The 18,637-nt window shown below is 34.9% G+C and overlaps 1 protein-coding gene across 6 annotated transcripts in view; it reads right to left on the minus strand.

The window, feature by feature from the left end:
* Positions 1–18,637, minus strand: part of LOC121441175 (ribosomal protein S6 kinase alpha-3) — a 120,596-nt gene that overhangs the window by 88,841 nt on the left and 13,118 nt on the right. For 2 of the 6 annotated variants that reach the window (XM_041642300.1, XM_041642297.1), the window contains exons 2-4: positions 8,757–8,850; positions 7,764–7,800; positions 1,326–1,382 (exon numbers count right to left, since the gene is read on the minus strand). Coding sequence is in view for 5 of the 6 variants with exons in the window: in XM_041642297.1 (XP_041498231.1) it covers positions 1,326–1,367 (42 nt within the window). In the remaining variant the exon portion in view is untranslated. Of the gene's footprint in view, positions 1–1,325; positions 1,383–2,063; positions 2,154–2,397; positions 2,445–7,763; positions 7,801–8,756; positions 8,851–18,637 lie in introns of those variants that run through there. The other 4 variants (XM_041642296.1, XM_041642298.1, XM_041642295.1 and 1 more) reach the window with 4 other exon arrangements.

Raw genomic sequence — 18,637 nt, forward strand, 5'->3', positions numbered from 1 at the left:
TGAAGACCAACAATATTTAGATACTTAATCTAATAATCAGATAAAATGTAAACTAAAATGAGAAAGTATTAAATATTTCAAGTGGTTCATAAAGACTGTTTTCTGATAACATTCCACTGTGGGATAGGAAATTATCAAACACTTACTCTCACATGCTGAAACTTTATCAACAGTTTTGAAAGACCAGTATTGTCTATTGAAATTTAAATGTTCATACCTCTTGGTTCAAATGCAACCTTTTCTGTAGTCTACTGAAATGTAAGTTTATAAAACTAAATAGTGGAAATTTTTCATTAAATATAAAATATATACAGAATAGAATAGCATGTAACCATTGTCAAAAGATGTAACTATTTAAAAAAGAGGTAACATCTGTTTATGTTACAAAAATGTTCAAGACATATCAGTGAAAAGAGCAAGTTGCAAAATAACTGTCATATGTATAGACTAACAAAATTATAGCTGAGCTGCAGACAATGGACAGTTATCCTGGGTAGACCAGGAAAAACTTACTAATTCATTTATACATACTTAATACTGAGTACTTAATGTGCGACACATTCTAGGTGCTGGGGATTCAATATTTAACAACAGTTAAAAAGGAAGTGAATGGTCAATAATTCACTTTCTATGTTAACTGTTTCTTGAAAAGTATGACCTTAATGTGTGTGTGCATATAAATGAATTAATTCTTTCTCCCTCTCTCTCTGAGACAGAGTCTACGTAGCTCATGCTGGCCTGGAACTTATTACTAATCTAGCTGGTATCAGGCATGTGATTCTATTGCCTCAATTTTCTGAAGTCTTATTATAGGCTTGTGCTACCAGACCCAGCTTTGTAATTCTTTTAACGCAAATCTTCAACAGTATTTAGAAAGGTGACACTGGCATACTGTTGTGTGATATCGTGATTGCATTCTGACCCTTCTGAGACTGACAAAGTTTATTTTGAATCACAAGGTAGAGGAGCTAGCTACTAGCTGACCAAAATTAACCATAAAGGTGTTGGAGGCCTGAGGACTGATAGACACAGAAAGTAGTAAGGCATGGTTGAGAGAGGGTCTTGGCCCTTTTAGATGGAGGAATGAAAGAGATAGGCGCTCACTGGTCGCTTCTCCATTCCTTCTCTTATCATTCAGAGATATCTGATTCCCAAAGTTTTATTGCTAAAAAATAATTAGATAAACACATCAGCATATTTTGGTAAAACTAATGTGAAAGCATCAACAAGTGCCTTATATAGTAAAACGATTGCTTTGTTTAATTTAAAATTAATAATTTTACATTTTGTTTGTCTCTGTCCTTTATAACACACATTTTACTTACAGTTTGTGGATTAATCTCCTCCTCTCCCATAGGTTCATCCATAATTTGCTGTCCATTCTGTGAAAAGCACAGCAAGTAGAAAGTTACCAAAATAGATTTCACATCAAAATTATATGAAGACAGACAAAAAGAAAATAAAGCAACAAAACTACCAACCCATCATCTAGAATATCCTAAAGAGCTTCAGTGAAGTAGAACCACCATCTAAGAATGCAGGGACAACTTTGCAACAAGTTGTGTTCCAGAAGTTCATAGGTAATTTAATTATTTGAAATTATCTGAGCATTTTTCCAGGGAACTAATAAACGCTGACTACCTTTCCAGGTGAGCTCTTATGCGTCCTAGGTTAATGCATTACAAATGGTCTTAGTCAAGCCTTATCTAACATCACTTATAATACTTTGTACAACAGAACACATTCTAAACTCAGTACCATTAATAATTAATCAGGAAAACTGATTAATTATTGTAGAGAAAACTAAGCTCAATCTCTACATCAAAGTAAGTTCCAGATGGACTAAACATTTAAATGTCAAAAGTAAAACTAAGCAAGTATTAGAATATGGGTGAGTAAAAGTTGTAAGAAGAGAAATCATAAAGAAGTAAGTGACATTTGTATCCATAAAAGTTATTATACCAGACACAAAGAATTACAAAAGACAAATTGATTACAAAAAACTAAAGCAACATGACAAAAAGTTGGTATCCTTGATACATAAAGATCTTTGTTTTACAAACCTGTAAGAAAAAACGATGAACCTCAACAGAAATGAGCAATAAGGGAAAAAAGAATTCAGCCTTAGTGCCAGTCATAGAAATGCATTTAACCCAAAGATACCTTTGCCTTCCAAATCAGTAATAGCTTACAAGAACCTGACACTAATACTCAGTGGGCATGGGGAAAAGCATTCTGGGTTTACTGGTGGAGAAAGTGTAAATCAGCACTCTTTTAGGAAGACAATTTGAGTCTATTAAAAACAAACAATTATCACACATAAAATTTTAGTATCCCATCCATTCTACTTCTTTTAAAATAGACAAGTGTACAAAGATGTATATACAAAATGCTCACCATAATTATTTTTTCCAAAAAGAACTCCAAATTGGAAACCTAAATTCCTAACAATAGAAAACTAGTTAAATATAGTATGATGCATCTATATAACGGAATACTATGTGGTCATTAAAATGATGATAAAGATGTAAATTCATTGACATGGAAAGACAGTCACATATAATAAGTGAAAAAGCAGTTTACAAAACAATATGGATTATAACAAACCCATTTTAAACAAATATATACATGTCTTAATGTATATATTTGTATGGGGAAACACTCTGGAAGGATATACACCAAAATGTCAACAGTGGCTATCTCCAAATGGCAGAATTTCAGATGACTTAAACTTTAATTTTGCTTACTTGAATTTTGTAATATATCTATAGTATCTACAATAAGTATGTATTATTTGTGTACCTGAAAAAAAAAAACAGTAGGGAGTGGTAACCCATGTTTATAGTCCCAGAACCGGGGATCTTGAATCAGGAGGTCTATATGTTTGAGACCAGCAAGTTCATATCTCAAAGAAACAAAAATAAAACAAAACAATGGAACTTAGGAATACAAAGGGTCTTCTTTTATTCCCTCAGTGGACAAAAGCTTTCTAACTCTTTGTGATTCAACAAATATACCAGGATCTAAGTTAACCATTTTTAGAGCATTATAAGTGGGGAAATAATAAAAGGCAGCCCACAACATCACATAAGGCAGTTTCTTTGAATTTAAATCCCTGTCTCTCTTCTCTCCCCAGCTCTATTTATCATTCATTCATTCATTCTTCATTTGTTCATTTATTCATGCTATGTTCTAGGTACTGACCTGAAGATAAATGTAAACATGTCTTTCATCCTAAAATGTCTACTGACTTTTAAACCAAGGGGCACCTGCATTCCTAGGTGTAGAGGCTGTCTATACTAAATAACACAAAAGATAAAACTGGTGCCAAAATGCAGGAAAGTAGGGGTGGGGAGCATATGTAAATAAAATCTTAATTTCCTGACACACTTTCCCGTTTCTGTGGCAAGGCCATCCAAACTATCTTCAAGACATGCCTTTTGTGCTCTCGGAACTCCTTCAGCCAATAGCTTTTAAGATACCAGCCCACTTTGGGTGTGGTCTCATGTACTATAAATGCAGATGAAAAGCATATGTGGGACTCTTGGTTTCTGGATTTGGTTTCAGTTCCCAGTGCATGCAGAAGAGTATGGATCATTACTATTTCTGTTAGTTTATTCCCATATAAATAAACCTTTGTAATACTCTGAAAAAAAACAAAGACATGCCTTTCTTCTACAAGATATAATTTTTTATTTGACTGACTCCTGATTGTTTTTAATCCAATCCAGGAACTCCAAGGAAACCTTAATCTAGTTCTTAAGAATACTGAGTTGGAGTCAAGTGTGTAGGTTAGAAATCCTGTTTTCATAATAGCAGTGATGAAGCCTTGGGCAAGTTATTCAAATCACGCAAGGTTTAGTTTTTGTACACAGAAAGTAACAAATAAGAGAGTAGTACTATTCAGAGAATTGTGAAGATGAAAGATAAATACATGAAAACCTAATCTGAGTATCTGGCATTTAGTGAACAATCAGATTAGTTATTTTTATCATGTCCAGATCTATGGCTGACCAGCCTGCCATCTTTCCCTGTAATTCCTCTCTTAGAGAATGCCACCATCTAATAATAGTATTTACCTCTCTCTAGTATTTGGATTTTAGAACTCTTCATCTAACTGGAGGCACATTTATATTTCCCATGGGAATAGGATTTCAAAACCATCAGCTCTTTGTAAGTTTCAATGCATGCAAAGCAACCATTACAATTAGATTTTTACTTTTAAGGTCAGCTGGTACAATATGAACAGCACTGAACTTGGAACTGGTAGACCAGTAGTACTGACATAGAGACATGGCACTCACTTAAGTCTTATGATTTGGGGAAATTGGACTTCCTTTGAACCTATCATTTTCTCTGTTAAAATAGAGATTATTTGCCCTGTCTACTCAAGAGGTTATTATTCAGCTCAAAATTGAGATGATTCATAACAAAGCATTTTGTTAGTTAACTACCAATGTAAAGTACTATTAAGATGAAATAGTTTCATAAGGATAAAATGATACAACAAAAAATCCTGTTGATAATCAGAAAGATATCTCAAAAGTCTTCTGTTCCAACCACAATAATCTATTTAAATTCTTTCTACTCTGTTTTTTACCTATGTTAAAATGCTATCAGGACAGGAATGTAGTCTTATCAGGTAGCCCACTATTAGACTACCTCTGAAAAAAACACTGCCTACTAGACATAATTCCTCATTGTACAGCAATTTTTCTCACTCACAAATTCTACTTTAAGAAGATATTTAATAAATGAAGACTAAGTTGCCTCTAGATTACCTGCAAAGACATAGGAAGTAAATCTTCACTCGTGATTATAATGTGCCCAAGTCTTATCTTTTACAGATAACTAAAGTTTATACAAATATTTAAGACAGATGAGGCTTCTGATCCTACTTGCTGAACATATTCTTGATTCATCTTAAAGAGTAGTAGTATGTTAAAACACATGCAATCAACATTCCAACTATGGTTTTAAAATGCAGACATGTGGGCATATCACCTCCCTTTCCTAGATAATAAACTTTCATTGATGTTGTTCACATTTGCAAAATTTTGGGTAGGCCTCCACATACTGTTGACACACACTAATTTTTCTGTTGGTTCAGCCCTTGTTTTTTAAAGGAAGTACTTATTTTATTAGTTATATTTATCTGTATCACTGTATGTGGGTATGTGCATATATACGCAGATACCAATGGAGGTCAGAGGGGTTGTATCTCCTGAATTACAGACAGTTGTGAGTCACCTAACATGGGTGCTGGGAACTGAATTTGGGTCCTCTGCAAGAAACAATTCTCTAAACTACTGATCTAGTTCTCTAGTCTCAACATTTTTTTAGTTTGTTTTTGGTGGGGTTTACATGTACCATACATAGTGTGTGTATGAAGGTCAGAGGCAACCTGAAGGAATGGATTCACTTCTACTATGTGAATCCCAGGGACTGAACTAAGGTCATCAAGCTTCCAAGTTATCTTTATGTGAAAAACTATCTAGAGCCCATTCCTACTTTTTTTTTTTTACATACAGTACAACTTATTATACGTCAGTAATATGTTGGGGCATACCCAAGATAATGCATCTTTCATCTTGAAACTGTTGTTACTTATTCCCACAGAAAAAGTCTTACTTAAAAATTTTTGATTCATCTTTTCCCACCTATGGTCTTATTGCTACAGTTTCTATTTGTTGGAACAGAAAACCTGTAAACCACTTCACTATTTTCAGCTTCAAGTCGGTCACAAATTTTGACAATGCATTATCTTTTCTGAAATATTTAGCTAATTAACACTTTAAGTAAACATTATAAGAAACAATTGAAATGAAACATGACCCCAAAGGTATCCTATTCTGTAGTGTAGGCAAGTAATCCACTTCTTGCTAAATTTAGGGAAGATTCACCTTTGAACTTCATTATTAAAATAGGAAAATAGAAACGCCAATGTTATCCTACATACCAACTTTACAAACCTTTTTCTTTATTTCAATGAACTTTTGGTATTATTCATCAAAATAAGGATCCAAGTATGATTAGAAATGAATGTAATGTTATGTTTGCAATTAAGAACTTTATTACCTCTTTGAAAACTGACCTTTGGTTATCACTAGAGACTAACAGATGACCAGTCTGACTCAATGCTGCACTTTCTATAGTTTCTAAAGCTAGAGGGATAGGATCTACTAAACAAGAAAACAGATTTCTCTAATTATAAGACAAATACAAAAGGTGTACACTGAGGTTGGTCAGTATTACTTTTAAACCCTAGCTATATCCCATACTGGTACAGTTACCTGAACTTTGGGTAAGTTAATTAAAAATTTAAGCTGCAGTTTGTCCGCTCGTAAGATGTATAATTTAACATACATAATATGTATGTTATAATGTTGACCTTGGAGGATATTGAATTAGAAGGGTCCATTACAGGACCATAAATGCTACACATTTTCTCTTTTGCCTCAAATGATGGGGAAATGTTTCCATTTCTGCAGATAACTTCTAAAGATGTTATGCTGTGAAGAACAGGAGAGATGTCTTTCTCTCCACTCACGGCAGTCAATTTCCTGCCAAGCAGGATAGAAGAAATCATTCATGTGTGTGCTATTTTTCTGTACAATGTGGCTGAGTAAGTATGAAAAATAGTTTTAAAGTGAGGCAAATGTATTTATCCTCTCTCATCCTACCAAAATGCCTGCCAGCCAAAAAAGCCGTAGAGCTTGGCAGATTGTACATATGCAAATACGATGTGAAATACTGGAAAAGGTTAGGAAATGCTAATCATGCTTTACTTTGTTACTTTGAAATGTGTAAAAAGTCACAAATTGTATTAACCTACAATATGGGTCTGATCAGAACAAATCAGATAAAGGACTGTTCGCTTCAGTGTCAGCAGGAGTTGTTTTCAAAACAACTTTCTATACTTTCTATGTTATACACAGGGATCACTAAAGATTGTTTTTAAGGTGCAAGGGCTGACAATTCAATCAGTAATTCTAAACTGAAGTTTCAATACCTCTAGAGTATTCCCAAGTATTTTAAGGGAAATGCTGACACATTAAAAATAAGACTATTTTCTTAATTAAAAATGCTTCACTTTCAGTAACCCTATTATGGAAATTATTTTGGTATAATCCCTGTTACACCATATATTCACAGGGTATAACCTGGTCTCCTTGGGGAAAAAATGTAAGGTAAGTTTTAAAAAATTCTTTGACTTTCTAACAGGAGGTCATCTGGAAGAAGTGTATTAGGACTGAGAAGTGATCTGTGATAGACAAAATTTGACTTTTTCCTTTGTAGGACATACCAACTACTTTCACTCTCTTCCCAAAAATGAAATGCACATTAGAACACTGGGAGAAAAGGATTATTCATAGAGAATTAACAGTCTAAAGTAATAGGAAAGGAAGAAAAAAGGGGGTCTGAAGCCATAGTATATTATACAGAGACCCAAGTTGCAGGAAGGAGCAAGGACCACCACACTTAAGAAAACAATAATCCCCAAACAAAACACCCTCACATTTCCACAAATACATCTGCCTTCCAAACTCCCTGATCCTAGCAGTGGCTTTTCTGTTGAAAGTTTATGGAGCAGAAGTTTCATCATAAATGTGCTGTGCATGAGGCAGCAGAAACCTCTTTCCAACTTTGGTCAAGATACCATTGTACTGTTCAGAATCCAAAGAAGCTTCTTATGCAATCACATTGAAACAATAAGAAACAAGCATTTTATATTCTTAATAAGGAATGTATATAATCCTTACCAATGTGACAGGATTAAGAATCAGCTCCTCATTTATCCTAAGGAAATATCAGAGATGTGCATAAAGACTTATGTACAGTGATATTCATTATACTTTAAAATAGAAAACAATCTAAATGACCAACAGGGGACTAGTTAAATAAATCACAATACATCTATTCATATGTAGGAACACTATGAAATGGTTAAAATCAGGGCCTAATAAAAAATTAAAGATGCAAAATATGCCTGCAATATATTACATTTAAAAGGATATAGAGCTGTAAGTATGATCCCAATTCTGTACCCTCCCTCCCAGCATGGGAGCATTTAGCTAGCAAAACAAAATCTTATCAGCGATTACCTGGGCCATAGGATATTCTTCTTGGTACTGTCTTTTCAAAATTATTTTCATTTATTTTTAATTTTTTTAAAGAGAAAAGGCAATAAATGTAATTAGAAATATTGGTTTATTTTCTAGTTACAGTGCTGTTATGTCTGCTTTATTAGCTCTGTCTTGCTACCAAAAACCTGCTGGTAACCAGGACTGCTCTATTTTCTAGACTAAGTTTGTGTGACCTCTGGCTTGTTATCTACACTATTAAGTTTATGAGGGCCCTTTCTTAAGATTTTATTTAGTTGTTTTTTTTTCTTGATTCTGTAGTTGTGGCCTCAGAAAATTAGGTTTAGGCCTAGATCCACCTCATGTTTTTTTCAAGTGTACCCCTAAGGGAAATTCTGTTTATGAAACAAGTTATGTTGGGAATAAAGAAATGAAAACACAGTAGCAAAAATTAAGTCTGTATTGTGAATAGCAAGTATCAGAACACACACTGCAGAAAACAGAATCCATGCCACAAAGGACAAACTTGAGTAAATGAAAAAAAAGAAAGAATTTAAAAACTATGGAAGACAGACAGAAATAATCTATGAATAACAATGTTCCTTAGAAAAAAAACAGAGCAGATTAATCAATCAAAAGTATAAGAAAACTTTCCAGTTCTGAAAAAAATACCTGAGACTGCAGACTGAGAAGGTTCAACAGAGATCATCAACACCAAGACATGTCCTGGCAAATGTTTTTAAATTTCAAGGATAAAGATATAATCCTATAAGCATACAAGCAGAAAAAATAGGTTATTTCAAAGGTACTAAATCAAATTGACCTCAGATTTTTCCTCACAACAAAATGCCAGAAGACGATGAAGTAATGACCTACAGAGAGTTAAAAGGGAACAGTTCAGATCTAAGGATTTCATACCTCACCCTAGTTTTTCAAGTTCAAAGGTCATAGAAAATTATTTTTACACCTGCAAAGTCTGATAAAATGTTACCATCTTGGTAGCATCTTTTAAAAATAAACTGTTCAAAGGTACACTCTAGAAAACCATAAAAAGAATAAAGAGCTCAAGAATATGAGAAGTAACATCTGTAGACACCAAGTTAATATCCAGGAATAATTGACTAATTTAACTATAAGTATATAAACAATATAAAAGAAATTTTATAGAGTTGAGATTTATAACCTTGGACTAAATTAATGAATTCAAAAGAAGTAGCAGGGGAAGAAGAAATTCTCCATCCTTCCTTAAAGTAGATTTAACAACCGTTTTTTTTGGTTTGTAACTAAAAAGTTTTGAAAAAAACCACACAATAATAAAAATAAATATTACAGTTTGAATCACTAAAGAATATGCTATGAGGTTGATACACCTGATAGTCCTTTATGCTGACATCATATTCAATCCTAAGAATATGAGGTAAGTATTAATTACCCGTATTTCACAGCTGAGGAAGATAAAGCTTGGCAAATAAATTAGTGAGTGGCAGAAACAAGACCCAAACACAAGTATTTTTAGCTCAGTAAGTCCTTCTAGCTTGCACAATTGTCTCAAAGAAAACATTTCATATGGAAGAAGATAAAAATCTCAAGGAAATAATACAAAATGGCAGCAACTGTTGTGAAGGCGATATAAGAAATGTCAAGTGTCTAATAAAACAAAGTGACTAGCATTTGATGCTATTGGAGCCTTTTGTTTCAACTGCTAGAGGCAGTATCTAGGACCTCACACAAGCTAGACAAATATTCTACGACCAGGCTGTTATCTGTAGTCATCTTCTGTTGGGAGACGGTCTCATTAAGTTTCCAGGCCTGGGCTTGAACCCATTCTACAGCTTGGACAAGCTTTGTACTTTCAATCCTCCTCCTGCCCCAGCCTCCCAAGCAGCTGGGCTTACAGATTTGAACCATCAGCCCCAGAATTATTTTCATGTGTGTTAACAGTATGACAGTTAAGTGTTTTAAGTCTTTATTTTTTAAGAAATACAATACAAATATTTACATTGGAGTTGATTCATCTAGGATTAGCTTCAAAATAATTCACTGGAGATGGAGCAAATATGTGTAGGGTAGTGTGTGGGAGGGAAACAGTAAGAATAAAATAGTGGGTTGTGAGTTGTTAACTTTTGAGGCTTTATTCTTAGAAAATGGTGCTTGTTCATGTTTTCACTGTCCTGTGTGTAAAATGCTTCACACTAAAAACTTCAGTAGGCTTACATTTTTTAAGGAGGAAAAAAATCTATAATGTACTGTCAAAGAAAAAGGTCAGTATAGAAAACCATACAGAAAGAGAAAGCATGCAACCCAGGCCTTCATTCATGCTAGGCAAGTGTTTTAACACAACCGCATCATCTCCAAGCTCTTCTATGTACAATTAACATATACATTTTTAACAAAAATGGAAGCAAGTGTTTGTAATATTAATGCTAAACATAAAATCTAAGACAACCTGTAAGGTGATCACAAAGGACTAAAGATACCCATACTGAGTGCATAGTAATAATGGTTGCTATCAATTACTGAGCTCTTGACTGCTAGGGAAACACTAAGCATTATTATCTCTGATGCTTCTACCAACATCAAGAGACATTGTCATCAATTTACAAATGAAAAAATTAAGCCAACATGAATTCATCAATATTTTTTTGTGTAGTCTCAGCAAAATGCCTGGCACATAGTACGTGACCAATAAATACTTGGTGAACATATGAAAAAGTCCAATAACCTGTCCAAGGATAAAAGTAGGGCCCATATTTAGACTCAAATTTAACCCTCTGTTCTTTAATCACAAGTACTATTTTTTTAAATTTTATTTTAATTTTGTGTGCATTGGTGTTTGCCTGTATGTGTGAGGGTGTAGATCCTCTGGAACTGGAGTTGCAGACAGTTGTGAGCTGTCATGTGGGTGCTGGGAATTGAACTTGGGTCCCCTGGAAGAGCAACCAGTGCTCTTAACCACTGAGCCATTTCCCCACTCATCACAAATAATATTTTAATAATGCTCCATTATAGCAAGAATACAGATAATTCCTTCTGTGTATGTTTATTTTTCAGATTTTACGTAATCACCACATGTTGTTTTTTAGATACAAAAATAATCAAATAGTATGTAAAAGTGCTGAACATTTAGTCACAGATATAAATAAACCACAACACAAAAGCAGATGTATTAGGACTATAACATGAAATAAATGGAAACAAGGGAGATAGGAAAACTTTAAGATGGAGTATCAACTAACATAAAAATACAACAAGGGCAAATTGTTAAAATTTATACTAGGATAAAGAAATATTACATTTTCAAAGAAAATAAAGTATAAAAAGATTAAAGACTCAAGTAGCCATTAAAAACTGTGTTCAAAGCCATGAATTTAAAAATATTTAATATTTACTTTGTCATTATGTTTATAAGAGCTAGAGTTACAGATTGTGAGCACCCTAAAAATGGGTGCTAAGAACTGAACTTGGGTCCTCTGAGCTATAGCTAGCCTCTAAAATTCCGTTTTATTTTGTATCTGTGTGCATGTGTGTGTGCATGCACATGCCACAATACATGGATGGAGGTCAAAGGACAACCAACCTGTGGGAATTCAAGTTCTCCTTCCACCATGTTGGTCGCAGGGATCAGACTTAGGTTATTAGGGCTTGGCAATGGGTGTTGTTACCCAGTGAGCCATCTCAAGGGCCCTAACTCTAAAACTACCAAAAGCAGGAATCATATATTTTTCCCTGATTATTATAAATTACACAAGGAAATAAGCTATAACAATCACCCAGAAATTAGTTCTTTTAAATAATCATTAGATTAAGAAAAAAATGTAGCAACTATTATTTATTCATTGCCTCTGCCTATCTTTTAAATTATAGTGCTATCTACGTTACATATTCTATAATTTATTTCTATTTATTAATAAACCATGAGGTATGATATTATGTATAGTAGAGATAATGGGAGGTTGAAAGTACTTGTTTAAGATCACAGCTACAGCCTAGGCAGTTTGGATGCTCACCTTACTAGACCTGGATGGAGGTGGGTGGTCCTTGGACTTCCCACAGGGCAGGGAACCCTGATTGCTCTATGGCTGACGAGGGAGGGGGACTTGATTAGGGGAGGGGGAGGGAAATGGGAGGTGGTGGCGGGGAGGAGGCAGAAATCTTTAATAAATAAATAATTAAAAAAAGATCACAGCTACATTTTGCAAATAAAAAGTGAACCAAAGTCGAACTGCAAAGTATCTACTAAGTACACTTAGATAGAAATACCATTGTTGTTATAACACTGTTAGAATTGACATCCAGGTATGCTTATTTATCTCTCTGCCTAACATAAAATTTTATAATACAAGTGGGGAAAACCAGAGTTCTTTAACACAATATGTTTTGAAAACAAACACTTTGTAAACACATTGTTCTAATAAGGGTATGGTTACTTTTTAAAAAACATTTCATAGGCTGAATATATTTCAAATCATAAGTTTCTATAATCTATTCTCAAAATAGTAGATAACATTAAACTGGATAAAGTAAGGAATCAAAAGTAAACATGATTTGCTGTCCATTTCTAAAACCCAGTGTGATCTTGGAAAAGTCACTTGAGGGAGTACTTACTTAATTAATAATCCTGAATTATATGGAACTTTGATCATTTTAGATTTGAGGGTCTGCCATTGTGGGATTTTGATTTTTGTATCTCATTTGAGGAAGTTACCAATTTTACATTTCTAAGTGTAATATTTTCATCTGTATCCAGAATAGTTTTATCTATATCAGTGGTGTATTGCTTCCTAGTGTAAAAAAAAAAAATAATGCCAAAGAATGGATGCAACAACTGTTGTCATCTAAAAGAAAAATAAAATATGGGTTTTCTTTATTAAGGACTCTAATGCAATCTTATAATTTCCATAATCCAATCTTATAATATTTTATTAGTATAGAAACTGGTATAGTGCTAATTTTTTAAATAAGTCCTATGTAAATTCCTAATTCTACTCTTGTCTTCTAAGCCCTACTTCTTTTGAATAGATGGTATGTTTCCAATCCCTGCACAATGACCAGAAATACTTGAGTTTTCTGTTAACATATAATAAGTAGGTAGAGTGCTTACCCTGCACCCAGTTTCTAGTAACATAAACACATTACAAAATAAAATAATTTGGACTCCCTCTACACAGAAACAAAATCATATTTTCAGAAGCTCCATGGCTTAGTATTTTGGGGGTAAGAGGTTTCGAGACAGGGTTTCTCTGTAGCTTTGGAGCCTGTCCTGGAACTAGCTCTTGTAGACCAGGCTGGCCTCAAACTCACAAAGATCCGCCTGCCTCTGCCTCCCGATGCTGGGATTAAAGGTGTGTACCCACCACAGCCCAGCTGGCTTAGTATTTTTTTTTTTTAACGGGCATCTTCAATGATTCCTGTGATTACACACAACTCTGGGGAACTAGGGTAGTAAAATAGATTATGAATTGTAATGCCTGCCATATCAAATCGTAAAACCTGCCTTGCCTTGCCCTTTATTACAGGTGTCTTTGGATAAGTGATTTACCTCAACTTTCCAGTCCAGACTCAGATATTCCATCCACCAGAAGCTGTGATAAGCTCAGTATACTCAACTGTTCCAGATATTCGATAAATCTCAACTTCTCTTTTCTTGTATTCATCTTTTATGGCAAATATCATATGAGGAGCTTTAGAGGCGTTCCCTGTCCTAAGAATCCCCTTCTATTTTCAGAGCTAAAAATCCAAAATTAGATAACCTATGTATTGTTTGAGTCGACTAATTCAGATTTAGTTGGTTTCCAGAGGCTCAAATGAGAAATAACATCATGCTGGCTTCAAAGGCCAAGCTTTCATTTTGGTGTAACTATAGAAGAAAAATAACCTGGACCTCTATTTTCACATTTACTGTATGACTGATCATTAAACGTTCTGGCCGGAACTCCAAATACGAACTTCAGAAAAACCCTATCAACATTTGCAATTATACCAGACAGTAACCTTGAAACTTAGCCATCATTTTGGTTTTACAGGATCCCATTAAAAAAACATCATCCCCATGACCACTAGAAGCAATTTCAGAAGATGACGGCCCTTCTCCCCCACAAAGTCTGTTGATTATTACTGGTATAGGGTCGGGGGGTGGGGTGGAAATTATGTAGGCTCAGAGATCTCTGAAAACAAAAAGGGAAATTGAATGGGAAAATAGGTAGATTAGTGTGAGCTTACTCACACTAATAATAATAATAATAATGAGTAATAGAGTGAATACTGTGTGCTATTATTTATAGGCAATTTACATTGGTATAGATTCTTGTACATTGATATAAATTCAAATTTGTTATATTGAATATGCTTCTATTTCTGTTTACAGTATTTGTATATACCTACACAAAGTTATTTTGTCAGATTGTATGCATGCATGTTTCTACCTCTGTTTAAGACATTTTGTATACTGATAACAATTTTAGGATATATTTAGTATATTGCATTATATATTTCTACCTCTGATCAAGATACTTATATATTGTTTATATTTTGAAGTCACTGTCCTCATTTGCTGCAAGTTGTTTAAAGATTGTTTAATATTCGAATATGAAGTCTTAGTCTTTAAATTATACAGATATTAAGTATTACAAATCAATTGTCATCCATGTTTGTCAGACTTATAGTTAGACTATTCAGGTTCTTTAGATACATAGATTGTATTCTACATAAATAGGCAATCTTCAACCACTTCAAAGAACTGTAGAATATGGCATTTAAATAATTTAGGGTTCTGTTGATGTGAGACATGATTGCTCCTGGCAGCACCGATCTATTCCCAAGAATGGTGAGCACTGAAGACACACCACTTGGAGCTTGTATTCCTCTTGACAAAACTGGCCTATTATGGGCAAGGAACTGCCCATACATGAACCTCTGACAAAATGCATGGCGTCCAGACTGGACAAGCAGGATACGAGAAAAAAAAAGGACTGCCAAACCTTGTCAAGACAAGGTAAGACAGTTTTGAAAATCTTCTTGCCTCTAAAAATGGTCTGTCAGTTACTCTAGGCCTTTGCCAAAGTTGGATGCTTCAACATTGCAAATGAGACTTTGGGTGATTGCCCAGGTAACCAGTTATGTCCATCATCTATTGCATATTTTGGAAACTGCTTGATTATACTTCCTGCCTACTCAAGTAATGTTATCTCCCTTCTCAGGCCTTCAATGGGGTTGAAGATTAGATACTCATAGTTACTTTCCTCTTATGATTTATCCAAGCCATTTCTAATATAAGACTTAGACTCCTTAGGATAAAATAATTATTAAAACATTTAGTATGTTACTTGCTTAATATTGTTTATACTGGGCCGGGCGGTGGTGGCGCACGCCTGTAATCCCAGCACTCGGGAGGCAGAGGCAGGCGGATCTCTGTGAGTTCGAGACCAGCCTGGTCTACAGAGCTAGTTCCAGGACAGGCTCCAAAACCACAGAGAAACCTTGTCTCGAAAAAACCAAAAAAAAAAAAAAATATTGTTTATACTGGTTGTAATTCTAATTTTTATACTTGATATCTGTACTTATTGTGTATAGTTTTGTATTGGGCTTAGAACTCTCTTATTTAGACAAAAGGGGGAGATGATGGGGAACCTTCTTCAGCCAACGGCCTTTGAGAGGACAGACCAAGTGGGGTGTGGCCTTTGGTACCAAAAAGCCTGCAGGAGCACTCACTCGGCCCCTTCTTCCAGCACACCACACCTGGATGTTGGACCCTCTTCCTGTTTCCTCATTGGGATCCATAAGTTTCCCTTTTAATAAAGAAAAACCTTAGTATGCCCTATTCAAAACTAGTGTGGGTTTATTTGATTCATGTTCCCCCCCATTTGATGTGTTCTGCTTCTATTGGATTTTCTTAAATTTTTTTCACAAATCACTTTATTTTGTAGTTTCACCCCCACATAAAACTGAATTCATTTTCTAGACAAATTCATATTTTTCAAAATTCATCTACAAGTATAATTTAAATTGTCTTTTTTAAAAAAGGTGACATCTTTTCCTGCCTGGACTTCAGTTGAGATGTTTAAGGATAGAGCTCTTCCTCAGCATTTGATTTTCTTCAGTATTTTTGTTTGTTTGTTTTTGTTTTGAGACAGGGTTTGTGTAGCCTTGGCTGTCCTTAAATTCACTCTGTAGACCAGGATGGCCTAGAACACAGAGATCCACCTGCTCTGACTTCCAAATTCTGGGATTAAAGGTGTGCACCACCACTGCTGGGCAGTATTTGCTTCTTAAAAACCTGACAGACGCTACTGCATTTATATCTGCTTTAACCAGTTGACGGCACCTGAAAAGCCTTTCTGGATTCTCTGCTTTGTCTTACTGATCTGTGTTTATTTCTTTGCCAGCACCATAGCATTTTGATTACTAAAGTAAATCTTAAAAGCAGGTGATTACTCCCATTTTCTTTTTACCTCTCTCTCTCTCTCTCTTTTTTTTTTTTTTCTCGGAGATAGGGTCTCAGTATATTGACCAGGCTGGTCTCGAACTCACAGGGATCCACTTGCTTCTGCCTCTCAAGTGCTAAGGTTAAAGGTGTCTGCCCCCATGTCCAGGCACTCCACTTCATTTAACTTTCCACTTAATTTTTGAGATGATAAACTTGTGTTGTTTTTGATTGAGTTGGGGGGGGGAAATAACATTCTACTATGTTGAGTCTTCCAATCTGTGACCAAAATAACTATTCTTTGCTTATTTAGACATTCTTAGGAATTTTTAATTTTCAGCCATACATACTTCATATAAGTGATACTATGGAGTTTCTATACATTTGTTTTACACACACACACACACACGTACACACACACACACACATTCTGGTCAATATACTGAGCCCCTATCTCCGAGAAAAAAAAAGAGAGAGAGAGAGTTAAAAAGAAAATGGGAGTAATCACCTGCTTTTAAGATTTACTTTAGTAATCAAAATGCTATGGTGCTGGCAAAGGAATAAACACACATTCTGTATACTAGCCTTGTGCTCTACAACCATGATGGAATCACAGAATCAATTTTAAGGTTTGGTAATTTTTTTTTTTTGAGACTTTCACCAGAAAACACTATGTGGCTGTAAATAAGGGCAGTCTTATTTCTTTCCTTGAAAAAAGATGTATTATTGTGTGTGGGACAACCGTGGAATATGGAAGTCAGAGGACAACTTTCTGGAGATAGCTTTCTTGTGTTTGAGGCAGGGTCTCTTTTGTTGTTTCTGCCACGCTGTGTATTCTAGGTTAGCTGGCCCATGAGCTTCTGGGCAATTCTCCTGTCTCCCTCCCCCCGCCCCACCACACACACACCTTGGCACTTGAGTTCTGGCATTACAGATGTGTGGTACTTCATGGGTTTGGAGGTTCAAACTCGGGCAGAGAGGCTTTCACAGCAAATGCTTTTTAGCTTACTGGTCCTTACTTCTTCCTCTGAAGTTTACAAGCCTTTTACCGCCCTTCCTTGTCTATTATGCTGGTAGGATTTTTAAAGGCCATAATAAGCAGCTGTTGTGAGAATGGACATCTCTGCTATATCCCTGCTGGATTTTTAGAACAAAGCACTGATTTTTTGTTTGTTTTTGCATTTACCACATGTCAACTGTAGGGTTTTCAAAATTCTTTATCAGGCTGAAAAGTTCCCTTCTCAGATTGCTAAATTCTCATTTTGCATTTGTTTTTGCATCAATATGTGGTTTTTCTTTAATTTTTAAAATGTTTGGACTACCTTCAATTAAAACTTTTCAGTGCAGAAATACTTTTCTATTTCTGGAATCAAACCCACGTGGCTATGGTACATTGCTGGGCTTGAGTTTAATATTTGGTTGAGGATTCTGTACCTATGTTTTTATAGTATACTGATTTCGGATTTCTGTACTGCCTTTGAGTCTTGGTATCTAACAAGCCTCGTACGAAATGCTCACCTCCTCTTCTATTTCTTGAGAGAAACTGTAGAATTCATGTTGCTTCTTTATTCTGGATGGTCCAAGTTTTCTTCTTTTATCATTTTCTTTCTGTTTGAACTAACTTCTTTAGCCAATTCCTTAGTTTTTAGACAAAATCCTTAGTTATCATATATTCAAAACTACTATGAATTTACCCATATTCCTATAGGATATTTTCACTGGGTCTAGAATTCTGGGCTAACAGCTCTTCTCCTTCAGATTTTAAAAAATGTTGCACTTCCCTAGAGTCTGAGGGTAAATCCCTGGCATGTGAATCACTCCATACAGGTATTGACACAGTTCTCACTAGCTGTTTAAAGATTCTCTTTAATTTTCCAGTTTGCTTTTAAATTGCTATAATAAACTATACATGAGACTTATTTTCTGAAAGTGTACAATCCAGTAGTGCTAAATGCTATTCACACTGTTGTGCAACCAATCTCACAAAATTTAAATACTATACCTACTAAACAGTAACTCCTTGTTTCTAAAAGTTTGATTTAATGACTCAGGCAATGGATTGCCTTGGGCTTGTTTGTGATTAATACAGACTCTGGAATCTGGAAGATTTTACCTTTTGTCTATTTGGGCAGAA

Source organism: Microtus oregoni, unplaced genomic scaffold (assembly GCF_018167655.1).
Source record: "Microtus oregoni isolate MIOR12 unplaced genomic scaffold, Mior012 000074F_000, whole genome shotgun sequence".
NCBI classification, from domain to species: domain Eukaryota; kingdom Metazoa; phylum Chordata; class Mammalia; order Rodentia; family Cricetidae; genus Microtus; species Microtus oregoni.